This window comes from Monomorium pharaonis, chromosome 4 (genome assembly GCF_013373865.1).
Source record: "Monomorium pharaonis isolate MP-MQ-018 chromosome 4, ASM1337386v2, whole genome shotgun sequence".
Lineage (NCBI taxonomy): Eukaryota > Metazoa > Arthropoda > Insecta > Hymenoptera > Formicidae > Monomorium > Monomorium pharaonis.
This window is the reverse complement of record NC_050470.1, coordinates 26,515,854-26,529,988: the sequence shown is the minus strand read 5'-3', so window position 1 is coordinate 26,529,988 and position 14,135 is coordinate 26,515,854. Positions and strand designations below refer to the sequence as shown.

The following is a 14,135-nucleotide window of genomic DNA, read 5'->3' as shown; positions in this document are numbered from 1 at the left end:
TAATGATTATGAAGACTAGAACCAAGATCGATTTCCATGGTTTTGAGTGAGACGAAAATCTGTTAGAAATGTAGTACCAAATAGTGGGGAAATAACAGAAATAGGTACTCTTAATGATAATTATTATTGGTATTATTAATTACATTTAAACGAATTTAATGATATTCTTCTCTTATTTTTCAGAGAATCAGAACCTTCAGAGACTTTCGGCTAATCCATTGAACTGGACTGTCGATGAAGTAATAAACTACATTGTTATTATGGACCCAGATTTGGGTCGGGATATGCATTTATTTAAAAAACACAGAATTAATGGCAAGAGTCTATTTTATCTTAATACCGATATAATGACAAAAAATATGGAATTAAGATGTGGCCCAGCCGTAAAAATTAATAACAAAGTAATACAATTGTAACTAATTTCTCCGTCACATTTTTTATTTTTTAAATCAATCTGTTCATAAATATAGAATAATTGATCTAACCTCAGATGCAAATATAAACAATATTGAAGGAACAAAAAAAGCATCATCCAAAGTAACAAATAGAATAGGTGCTTTTAATGATAATTATTAATGGTATTATTAATTATATTTAAACGGATTTAATAATATTAGTACTTTTTATTTTACAGAGAATCAGAACCGTTCGAATCCATTAAACTGGACAGTCAACGACGTGATAAACTTTATTAGTACGGATAATACGGACCCAGAGTTAAGTCAGGAGATATACCTATTTAGAAACCACCGTATTGATGGAAAGGCTCTACTTTTATTAAATACTAAAATAATGACAAGAAATATGAAATTAAAATGTGGCCCAAGTTTAAAAATAAATTTTATGATGAAACGTTTAAAAAGAGAGAGCGGACTTTACAATGATTATGAAGACTAGAACCAGGACATCGATTTCCATGGTTTTGAGTGAGACGAAAATCTGTTAGAAATGTAGTACCAAATAGTGGGGAAATAACAGAAATAGGTACTCTTAATGATAATTATTATTGGTATTATTAATTACATTTAAACGAATTTAATGATATTCTTCTCTTATTTTTCAGAGAATCAGAACCTTCAGAGACTTTCGGCTAATCCATTGAACTGGACTGTCGATGAAGTAATAAACTACATTGTTATTATGGACCCAGATTTGGGTCGGGATATGCATTTATTTAAAAAACACAGAATTAATGGCAAGAGTCTATTTTATCTTAATACCGATATAATGACAAAAAATATGGAATTAAGATGTGGCCCAGCCGTAAAAATTAATAACAAAGTAATACAATTGTAACTAATTTCTCCGTCACATTTTTTATTTTTTAAATCAATCTGTTCATAAATATAGAATAATTGATCTAACCTCAGATGCAAATATAAACAATATTGAAGGAACAAAAAAAGCATCATCCAAAGTAACAAATAGAATAGGTGCTTTTAATGATAATTATTAATGGTATTATTAATTATATTTAAACGGATTTAATAATATTAGTACTTTTTATTTTACAGAGAATCAGAACCGTTCGAATCCATTAAACTGGACAGTCAACGACGTGATAAACTTTATTAGTACGGATAATACGGACCCAGAGTTAAGTCAGGAGATATACCTATTTAGAAACCACCGTATTGATGGAAAGGCTCTACTTTTATTAAATACTAAAATAATGACAAGAAATATGAAATTAAAATGTGGCCCAAGTTTAAAAATAAATTTTATGATGAAACGTTTAAAAAGAGAGAGCGGACTTTACAATGATTATGAAGACTAGAACCAGGACATCGATTTCCATGGTTTTGAGTGAGACGAAAATCTGTTAGAAATGTAGTACCAAATAGTGGGGAAATAACAGAAATAGGTACTCTTAATGATAATTATTATTGGTATTATTAATTACATTTAAACGAATTTAATGATATTCTTCTCTTATTTTTCAGAGAATCAGAACCTTCAGAGACTTTCGGCTAATCCATTGAACTGGACTGTCGATGAAGTAATAAACTACATTGTTATTATGGACCCAGATTTGGGTCGGGATATGCATTTATTTAAAAAACACAGAATTAATGGCAAGAGTCTATTTTATCTTAATACCGATATAATGACAAAAAATATGGAATTAAGATGTGGCCCAGCCGTAAAAATTAATAACAAAGTAATACAATTGTAACTAATTTCTCCGTCACATTTTTTATTTTTTAAATCAATCTGTTCATAAATATAGAATAATTGATCTAACCTCAGATGCAAATATAAACAATATTGAAGGAACAAAAAAAGCATCATCCAAAGTAACAAATAGAATAGGTGCTTTTAATGATAATTATTAATGGTATTATTAATTATATTTAAACGGATTTAATAATATTAGTACTTTTTATTTTACAGAGAATCAGAACCGTTCGAATCCATTAAACTGGACAGTCAACGACGTGATAAACTTTATTAGTACGGATAATACGGACCCAGAGTTAAGTCAGGAGATATACCTATTTAGAAACCACCGTATTGATGGAAAGGCTCTACTTTTATTAAATACTAAAATAATGACAAGAAATATGAAATTAAAATGTGGCCCAAGTTTAAAAATAAATTTTATGATGAAACGTTTAAAAAGAGAGAGCGGACTTTACAATGATTATGAAGACTAGAACCAGGACATCGATTTCCATGGTTTTGAGTGAGACGAAAATCTGTTAGAAATGTAGTACCAAATAGTGGGGAAATAACAGAAATAGGTACTCTTAATGATAATTATTATTGGTATTATTAATTACATTTAAACGAATTTAATGATATTCTTCTCTTATTTTTCAGAGAATCAGAACCTTCAGAGACTTTCGGCTAATCCATTGAACTGGACTGTCGATGAAGTAATAAACTACATTGTTATTATGGACCCAGATTTGGGTCGGGATATGCATTTATTTAAAAAACACAGAATTAATGGCAAGAGTCTATTTTATCTTAATACCGATATAATGACAAAAAATATGGAATTAAGATGTGGCCCAGCCGTAAAACTTAATAACAAAGTAATACAATTGTAACTAATTTCTCCGTCACATTTTTTATTTTTTAAATCAATCTGTTCATAAATATAGAATAATTGATCTAACCTCAGATGCAGATGTAAACAATATCTTCTCTAGGAAATTTAAATGTTTTTGATAGATTGTTCATTATAGAATTTATTTGTCTGATCTTATCAATACGATAAATTAAATCCTTGATACTAAAATTAATCACAGTAGAATAAGTGGAAGTCATAGAGCGAGCTGTCCGAAAAACCTTTTTTTCAATCATCCAAATTTAGATGAAATAGCATTTAATTGTTTATCCAAGTTTAGAAGACACGACAAAGAAGGCTAAGAGAACAATAATGGCGCTGAAGTAGCGCTTACCGACTGGAATATCCCACTGATAATATGACAACGCTACTTGTATAATTTACTCAACACTCACGTTTTATTATGTGTTGTAAATATAAAGTTTGATATAAAACAATTGTTATTTGAAAAAAAATAGTGCTTTAATAACATCATAATAATGCTCAGTAATGCCCAAAAATGTCCAAGTAATGCCTAGAAATTCCCAAACAATGCACACTAATGCCCAAGCAATGCCCACTATTGCCAAAGCAATGCCCACTAATGCTCAATAATGCCCATCAATGCCCAAGCATTGCCCATTAATGCCTAGCAATGCCTCGAATCTGTACACCGTAATGCCTTTAGCGGTTTACCCCTTGTGCGGAACATACAAAAAGTACCAGACATTTTTTACTTTTTATTAAATTTTATTGATTTATAATTTTATTAGATTTATATTATTGTTTTAATTATTACTGATTCAAAATTTCGTGAAACTTAGAACAAATTAAGCAACTCTGTGACACAAAGAGCAGTAGCATGCTTAAAAGTAGAAGGTGGACGTTTTAATAAATAATACAATTAAAAGCATAATATCATCAAACAAAATTATAAAACTATAAAATTTATTTTGCTTGTTATAATTAATTAATAAAATATGTAATTTAATAATTGAATCAGCTTAATATTTTGACTTAATATATGTTAACTTTTTGTTATTTTTAAGCTTACTTTTGAAGTTATCTCTGAAGTTATATATTATGAAATACATTGTATAAATCTGGTAAAATTTGTAGAAGAAAATTTGGTGATCTTATAAAAAATTAATCTACCATAAAATCTTAATACGAATGTTAATTAAATGAAGATACGTCAGCAACAGCTTTAACAAGCCTGTTAGGAACAAAATTATATTGAATAAGGACGTCATTCTTCGAAATGCTGTTCCGAAACACTCGCTATTGCGTGTTCAAAACTATCGCGAAATTACCGATAGCGATCAAATGACATTTCGTGCGCACTAGAAAAATGTCAAAGGACCATAAACGAGTTTGTAATTGCCAAGGTCGCAAGTATCGCTGATTGATCGGCTAGTCCGACGGCATCCGGTCCTTTGGCGTGATTACAAACGTATGATCATTAGTAACGCGGACTCATTACGCTTACGAGCGGCAGACGATAGTCATTGCTCTTTTCTCGATGAAAAACGCATAATTGCTCACCAACCGCGTTGTAAAAATACATCACATCCGCTATAGGTTTGAGATTGTTATAAAGAGATGAAAACAATTTGAACAAATGGTCGCAAAAAGTGGGAGAATGAGTCGAGGATGAACGAGAATTATTGCAACGTAAATATGAAAACTTTATTAAGAGACTAATTAGAGGACCCTATGTTGCCAAAGTTATATAATAATTATAATTAACATTTTATCACATTAACATTTTATGACAGCCTGTACATTAATTTTTAATACTTAAAACATAAATCTGAATTGATCAAAATACAAGGTTCCGCATATTAAAAAAAATATGTATATTTTGATAACTAATGAGTTCTATAATTAAGCTGTAGTATACATGTACTTTTGGTATTACTGTCATGTTCTGAACTCATTTCTGAAGTTATACCTCGTGTTATCAAACATCCTGTATATAAGTTAAAAAAAAATTCAAATGCAAAGTCATAAATCAAACGGGCGTGATTTCCCATCGAAAGTAATGTCAACAATGTTTAAAAACTTCTTGCTAGCCTATGAGGGGTAACCGCCCTCGTGCTATGCGGTCTGACGACGTCCGCGTAAGTCGAGGTATTACGCTTCCTAGGCACTTAGTTCGCCGTTATCTCGGGGGAACGACAGGATTAATCCGCCCTTTCCGGCGCAGAGTGCCGCAACAAAGCGGAACGACCGCGCCCGCCGCCGGTTTTACCGGAGGAAGTCGTGGTCTTCTGCCTGCACTCCGGCATGCATCTCTCGTGTCTGACACACGTTCCTCTCCATGTCCGGCAACGTTCATCCTCCCGTCGACACTCACGAACGTCAGATCCGATACAAGCGCGTGCTGGAGACGCGCGTATGGATACGCGCTCGGCTCCTCTCCTCTCATGCGCGAGCGTGACATAGGAGTACTTGGAGATACGAGGAAGGTAAGGTAAGTAAGGCTCGTGCCCTGCCCGCGCGGTGACTGAACCCACACAGCATTTCACGTAAGGAGCGCACACGCGCACACACGCACCAATATGTACACGTACGAGACATCAGACCGAAGAACCGTTCGGAGAACCGAGGATCTCATCAGTTAAGATATCGACGTGCTTTTCGGATTAAAGCGCGCGCCAGAGATTTAACTGTGCGCATGGGTGGAGAACGATGGAAGCTACTCATTAATCCACGTTATTTTGTTATCGCGCCATCGACCCCTTAGGCTGTGAGAAGGATTATTACTATGAGAGAAATAAGGTACAATGACTGCGAGATTATGTGACGTTAACAGAGATATTAAATTTCTCGATGCTTGTTACAGCCTTCTTATTATCACTGCATCTTAGATTTTTGCAGAAACTTCAAAATACTTCTGTATTATGTACGTTATTATAAATAATATTAATCTATTTTTAATTTCTATTATTAAAATTATTTATATATCTTTTCTGAGTTATGTAACAGTAATAGAAAAGAACTATACACGTACAAATCTTTATAAATCAACGTCCCTAAAAATGTTTCTCGTTCGCGCGTGACAGAAATTGAAAACAGACGCGCGTAATCACTAACTTGAGTCTCGGCTCGGCGTGTCTCCCGAAGGGTTTGTTTAAGTACGAGGAAGTGCGCGGAAGAGACCGCGACTTGGGTGGAAGTGGGACTCCTCGTGTACGTGGAAGTGTGTGGTCTTTGCTCCGGTCTGTCATAAACCTTCCGAGAAGGAGGCGTCTTGATTACGAATGTCGCGCTTAGGAGAAGTGACATGTTCACGACAGACTAATCGCCGCGTTGGCATTTGCAGAACGCTCGCGTGTATTTGTTACACTGAAGAAATCAAAACTATCGAAAAGAATACTTATAAATAAGGTTCACGCACCTTATCCTCGCATGTCTTATGACAGATGTACTTGCACACTGTAACAAAAAAAAAAAAATCGAAATAGAAAACAAAATAATTATAGATTTATTAAGAGTGTGTGTCTGTAAATTTTGATTTGCAGACGGTGAATAATTTTCAACGAAGTTTTGTTTGTTCATTAGCACACGTTGCTAGTCATCAAAACCAGTATTATTGCAAGCATAATAATCGTTTAGCGGCATATTACTTGCAATCCAGCTAATTGCTGACTAGTAAATATGGATGCCAGTGAACAACCCGACCAAACTTTCACGCATTTATACAAATTCGCGTACGATCGAGGGTGCATTTCTGCATTAATCGTAGTGATCGTCTCAAGTGATCTGGAGCAGGGCAATGAAACGTAATACCAGTAATAACGTTAGTAATGATAATAAAAAGAAAAATCTCGAGTTTCATCCTCGAAGCAGCGTTGCTTTAAGGTTTTAACCGGCGCTTCCGTATCAACGATTGATTCGAGAGTATACTACCGACGAGAGCCAACTGTTACCCACTTCATTGCCCTGAAGGGAATGATGTTATCGACTCACCTCTGCAGCAGGAAGCTTGCTTGATCACCGCCTGGTGGCATAAATGACACGGTCGTGGTTTGCGCAATTGCTTGGTGCGGAACACGTGACACTGAGGTTCGAAGTCGCTCTGAAACAAAAGAGAACTCAATTATCACGATGATCGTTTCAAATGATCAAAAAAGGATGCAACGATCGGGGCTATTTCAAGTTTTTTGTAATCAACTTTTTCGTCGATGTCGATCAATTAGTCGCGAGAACCTTTCGACCAAGCGATTAACCTCGTTAAGGCGCGGAATTATAAATGAGGAGTCTCTGTTTAACAGTGGTCGAGGGGGAAACGCCTCATGTTCGAAACGAGGCCGCAGATTTCAACTTTTAAATTAAGTCCTGAACACATTATCGCGATGAAGTTTATAAGTGGAATTATAATAGGAGACCAATATCAATATTTAAATAAACGATTTGTCTAATATAAGAAGTTGTTGTCTAATATCCTATTGTACATATGAAAAAGTTTATAATTATGTAAATTCTAGACTAAAACATTAGTTACATTTGTCACAATAGAAAAAATTAAAAAAAAAAAACATTAAAGGGATTTAAACGAATAATACCACTATTGCCGATAACGAGTACAACAAAATTGCAATATGTTTTATTCTATGAATTTTTTTACGGAGCGCGCGTTTGTGCAGTACTACAGTCGGCTCGCAACGAGCTCATACGATTAATCACGTAACAAACCAAGGATCAGCTCCACTTAATCACTGCTCCGGGAATCTCCCGACCGCGCGCTTCGCGGCAATTATAATCATTCTCATGTGTGGCTTTTCTGCGGCCGCAGATGGGAGAAGCCTCTCGAGCGGACGGCCGGCGCATAAATTGAGAAAACAGAACAGCCATTCATTAGGATCGCGTTTATCCCCGGGTACCATGCCGGCGGAACGCTCGCCTCTACGACAGTCAACCTGTTAACAGTACTTAAACCGATGTGCAGTACTCAATCGGGGGAGGCGCAGCAAGTTATGCGCAAATAAGCGCTCGAGGCGCGCTGGATCTTCCGTGAAGAAGCGCGGCCTCCGATTACGGGCACGCGATGCACGTGGTCCTCTTCCTCGAGAAATACCCCGTCTTTTCACCCACGTTCGAACGAATCCCCGCGGAGGAAAACGCGGATTTGAATACGAGTTGCAGCACTGGCAGGTCGTGCTCCGCGAAGCACGAATGAGCAATTGCGTGCATGCAGACAGTTCGAAAATTCATACAAAAATGGATTATCTTAATGTAAAAACATTCTATTGTAGATAGTATAGATCTAAAGTATATGCTTTAAGAAAAAGGTTTCATAATAGATTTACATTTTTGGAGAAACTCATATTTCAAAGAGAAGATATTTCAAATTATATAAAACAAAATACATTCCGAAGTACGAGCATATATATAGCTGAGTTATAGTTTACGAAGTTGTAAAAACGCGTGTACGCACACGCGCGTTTTCTTGACGCTTTAATCATCGCACGTGTGCAGCGCAGTAATAAAACATTTTTTTAACAAGTCACACAATTGAGATGCGAGAAAAACTCGTCACTCAAGAGAGAAAGAGAGAAAAAGAGAGAGAGAAAGAGAGAGAGAGAGAGAGAGAGAGAGAGAGAGAGATTGATTGAAATTTATTTATTTAGCTTTCTCAGCTGTTATGTTTTACATAGATTTACATACATGCTTCTTTAACATACGTTTAAATACATTAATTCTTTCACAACTTCTAATTTCTGCCGGCAAGGTATTGTATAATTTTACGCCCTCGTAACAGTCGTACACCATAATTACTCGCATAGCCCGATTCTGCGCTACTTGCAATTTATTCAATTGCGTTTCTGTCATATCTACCAGTAGAGACCAGGAGAGACCGGGAGAGACCGGGAGAGACGGGGAGAGACGGGGAGAGACGGGGAGAGACCGGGAGAGACGGGGAGAGACGGGGAGAGACCGCGGGAGGGAGAAAGAGAGAGAGATCCGTGAATAAAATTCGCACGATATCTCATCGTTGTTGTGTTAATTTTATTACATATGCGGTAAATTTCTTAAACAACTTCCATCGGCAATAAATACTTCAACGTAAATTGCGAATCACTGCGCTATTATTGCGATATAATATTTCATAATTATCACTTTCATTAGCATCATAAAATATGTGCGCTATAAATTATTGTAATATTATATAGACTCTCTTGCACGAAAAAGAAGTTTCTCATTAGTTAATGTTGCATTTTTCTCGTTCATCATCGTCATAAACAATATCATGTGCTTATTCTTTTTATAAAACAATAAAAAATGCATTTCCTCTTCGTATCGTTTTTCGAATAGCCGCGAAATTTAATCGACGCCGCGTTTGTCAAAATTACTCCCCGGTTGATTTATTCTCGCATAATAGTACACTGTAATACTACACGCACTTTTCGTCGTCGTAAAAGTGATTTATACAATACGAGTAAATGTCACGCACACGTAAACTTCTAAAAGAAATATAAATTTTTTGGAAATGTTGCATACATTTTAAATCACATTGTTTTTAAAAAAAAGTTACTTTGTTATTCTTTTTATTTATATTGTTTTGTTCTTCGGTACATTTATTTAATATAATAAATAACTTATTATATTACTTTAAAAAAAACAAAAGAAAAAAAATGTAGTAAAATGCTGTTGAATTTTGTAATGATTATGCATATATCTTGCTAACTAATTACCGGATTCATTAATATCCCGACCTCTGACCTCGTTAAAGTAAAGTACCGCCATTGCTCGTACGGAGCCTAATTGATCTTTAATCTTCGTAAATTGGAAGGAATCGATGGGATCTTATGAACTTCGTGACTTTATCTTTCTTTCAAAACTCTACGACTTTTACATCTTTTAAAATTCCTTTAAGAAGCTTTCCTATTCCTAGTGTTCCTTTCTTTTCATCATAATATTAGTCTTAAACAAACTTAAATAATTTAAATTAAGTACATAACTTTAATTTTGTTTTTTACATAATTAAAAACTATACTTTTAATATATACTTTTATTCTACGGTCAAGGCAGGTTTTTTGTGTGATATACACAAACAAATTGTACATAGATGAAATAGCGAGATTTGGTTTAACGAATAGGCTGATTTAGAATCACATCATGGATAATCTATCTTGCCACAAGTGGATAACTATATTTCATAATAGATTCAGTGAATCGTGCGATACATCATGTAACGTGTAATTTCAGCATTGCGCACGTTCCATAGGCACAATACATATATATGTATATACATTTTGTGCGGTCTAATATAATTCGTGATAAATGCATACGGCGGAGCAAGTCCGCTTTAATGAATACGAAACGAGCTAAATAGTTCTGTGGTCCTAAGCACCTGTTGTTTCGATAAATTCAGAGAACTATTACAATCTGACGATAAATTTTAGCTGGTAATATATATAACTAAAAGCCTATAACTTCAATAAAAAATTCTGTTGAAATATTTTACATGTATAATTATATATTTTATATATTAAGTATATATTATAGCGACTTAAATTGTTTTACATTAAAATATAAAATAAAATCAAAATATGTATAAAAATCTCTAAGAAATTCTTTAATGAAATTATAAAATATAACAAAACAAATAAAATTCATTCTTTATTCGCTTGTTATAATAATTTTTTGTTTTCTTATAATTAAGATTTTCTATATAAAACTCAAGATTAGAGTCCCACTTTTTTTTAGCTGTATCAAAACTTCAATCCAGAATCTATTTACGGATTTAACGTCTTTACAGAGCTTATGCAGAAAGTCAGATGCTCACATAGAGTGTGAGTTCAAAGCTCGGGCAAGCGATTCAAGTGGCATCAAGTGGGCTTTCTCTGTCGCGATATCGTATAGGCTTTGAGCAGTGCGAGTTTGAAAGAAAACGAAGAAGAAGAAACGATGGAAGACGAACGAGAGCTCGAACAGTACCGGCTTTGTCGGACCGCGTTCGCGCTTGCGACTCAGAATACTTCGACTTGCATTAACTTGATTCAGTGTCTTCTATTTCTCCGACGATTTTATCCTCGTGTCGAATGGTCTAGTAAGTGTGCGACATGCAGGAGATATTGATGCAGACTATTATTAGAGTGGTAGATAACCCTGGACATTTCCCAATTTTTCTCTGACTGCGATGTATGCATAGCTATTTTATCTCTTTCATGAAGTTTGTGTTCATTGAAAGTAAACATATTTCTAACAGAAAAGTATATGCATTTATATGAAAAACATCTGGATACCTCTTTAGAAGACAGAAATGTACATACGTAGAACAACCACCCAGGCACACTCCTCTCATCAACCACGATAATTCATTGGTCTAAACGATTGCCATTTGATCATACTTGTTCGACCATTGCGACTGATCGAGCTGACAAACGGTTCGCCAAGGTGGCCCGACTCGTGTCGACGAGGAAGCGGCAGTTAGGAAAAAAATGAACAAGCGATTGGAACCAGAAACGAGGCTAACGCTCGCAACGACAAGATCTCCGCTCGCATGGCGGCTCGTACACAACAAACGCCTTGTATCGCCGTTGGCATGTAATCGCGCGGCCGTGACTTCGTTGGAGCTTAGTTCCTCGAAAGCATCTTACGCGATCGCGTCACCACGGAAGCGGCGCGTGTAATGAAGGCTGAAGGAAAAGTTTAGAAATGAATCGGACTGTCAGAGCGAGCAAACGCCCTACTTTAACCCTAAACTAGCCAGTACTGTCAATCTAAAATATTGCTATACATGCTATTTTTCAATGTGTCATGTTTTATGTATTCACAGGATTACACCTTAATAACCTTGCATACGCTAATCTTTTATATCATTTTAAATTTCATTCTTTAATTACATCGAAATTAGAAATTAGTTCACGTTGCGAGAAAATAAAGATTACCATCTAAAAGTTATAAGATGATACTTCTTGTAATTGCTTACGGATGAAGGAAATAACTTTCAAGGTGAGCGCGACGACTGCATCGTGAGCACTCACGGCTTAACAAATTGCGGGAGCGTGCGGCGAGATGGGCAGAAAAGAATCCGGGATCCGTGCTCGCGCAGCGTGGCGATTTTATATCTGATGGCGCGCTCGTGTCCTGTGAAGCTTCACGAGGTGTGGCGCCGCGCGCTTTGCAATGGCGCGTGATGATGGCAGTCACTGGGACAAGAGGAAACTTGCGGATATCAACCGCACGCTTGTAATTCTCGCCCAGCCTTCGTAATTAATTAATTCCTTATATTTTATTACCATTTATTAGATAAGATATCAAGTCTGTGATAGAATAGAAGCTACTTAACTAACGATCGATTTAGATTTTTTGATCCGCCAAACGGAAAACTTGTTAACGATAACTTATGCATGCTTCAGATTAAACGATTAAAACCGTTAGTTGAAACTGGTATTCCTGGAATATTATAATTTGTCGGTTTGCACGGTAATGGCGGTGCGTGATCTTTCTGTTTTTATATCATTTTTGTCGTTCGGTGCCGATAATGCATTCCCGATCGTAACTTTGCTTTTGAGAAGAACAATAACTCGCAAAGTCACTGCACGACTATCGGCATTCCGGACGCAATGTTGTTCGCATAATAAAAAAAAGAACAATGGAAGAAAAGAAGAGGAAGAGATTGAGTATAAAGATTCGGACGGCATAACAATGGGAGTAGAAATGTACGGAGATGTAACGAGAGGACAAATAAATCTTTAGACATCCAAGAGAATCAATGCGAGAAATCAACGCATTTTGGAAAGATAATTTCTATTAAGTTAAAAAATATACAAAATCTAAAAAGAAATCGATATCTTGTTTACTTGCACAGGTAGGCAAGTTAATTTTTTTTTTTAACTGAGTAAATTAAAGTTAATGCGTGTAAATTTGTAAAATTGATTTGGTTACGTTAAAAGTTGCGTTAAAATTAAATTAAATTAAAAGTTTATTTTGAAAAATATATTGAACCACAACTTTTCAGAAATTTTTATTTTTTTCGAATTGACTATAGTTACGCCACTGGTCGTATAATTTTGCCACCTCGATAACTTCAAACTACCATATCGCAATTTCACCGTGGCCGAATCCTCGACGACATCGAAATCGCGGCAGGCGAACAGAGGGAACGACAACGAAGGTCGTGAAACGAAGATTAAGAAAGAAGTGGGCACGGCCGCGTGATTGGTAATCCCTTCGGCCGGTAAATCCGGCATGGAAATGGAACAGAACGCGCATTCGAAAAACGATATTCGTTATTCATCGGGCGCTCAAGCGTGCGTGAGTTCACGCGGGACGATGTGCGTTAGACCCGCGTGATCACGCGCCAATAAATTTCCATTCAGGGTCCCACGTTGTTCGGCATGTGGACCGGGATATTAAATTTCCAGGCAAATTTTGTGTTACGAGTTTCGATCGCCCGACAGAAGATTCGTCAGGCATTGACGAAGGTGGCTATCAAAGTCAGCATAAAGAAATTCTGCTTTAAGATATGCATATTTTTTAAGTACGCGCGATTGATTTATTTTACTATCATTTATATTTCCATTAATTTTCGAATATTATTCTTTTATTGATTATACAATATTGCAGAGTCATTTATTCAATTTAATTAAACTTGATTACTGAAAGAGTGATTTGGAAAGACTAAAACAAAAAACGCTGATTTAATTCACTTTCTCAGAAATTTAAAAACAAATTTATCTTAAATTAAATTTCAATGAGTTACTTTTCGCTCTCGTGAGAATAAAAGTTTTTCGTATAACTCTATTTCTTCTCACTACACGCCCATTTATCTGATATAATGCGATGCAAAATGAAAGTTTGCTCACAACGAAACATAGTATTGTACTTTGTTACAATGCATTTCATCTTGGTCTTCTGACGCTCACGATTTTCGAGATGCAATCCGCGTGTCACGCGCGGCAGCGAAACCGAGACGCTTAGCTATTGACAATGAACTTGGAGATAGCTCGCAGGATAGGTGAGAGATATTTTCGCGGTGCATCCAGATTGCGTAGCTGATAACGCGGTCTTGCTGTACTTGGCACACCGTACGGCGAGAGATTATATTGCACGTGCGCCGGACGGA

The 14,135-nt window shown here is 35.8% G+C and overlaps 1 protein-coding gene and 1 long non-coding RNA gene across 8 annotated transcripts in view; one reads left to right on the top strand and one right to left on the bottom strand.

The window, feature by feature from the left end:
* Positions 1–14,135, bottom strand: part of LOC105839835 (tensin-3) — a 210,080-nt gene that overhangs the window by 127,766 nt on the left and 68,179 nt on the right. For all 6 annotated transcript variants that reach the window (XM_012686408.3, XM_028189478.2, XM_012686407.3 and 3 more), the window contains exons 2-3: positions 7,031–7,139; positions 6,459–6,496 (exon numbers count right to left, since the gene is read on the bottom strand). In XM_012686408.3, coding sequence (XP_012541862.2) covers positions 6,459–6,496; positions 7,031–7,139 — 147 coding nt within the window. The remainder of the gene's footprint in view (positions 1–6,458; positions 6,497–7,030; positions 7,140–14,135) is intronic.
* LOC118645115 lies at positions 33–3,531 on the top strand. Of its 2 annotated transcripts, none has more exons than XR_004962895.1 (2): positions 33–401; positions 635–3,531. It is a non-coding gene; the product is annotated as an uncharacterized LOC118645115 (long non-coding RNA). The 2 variants fall into 2 exon arrangements; XR_004962894.1 differs by having other exon boundaries at positions 33–553.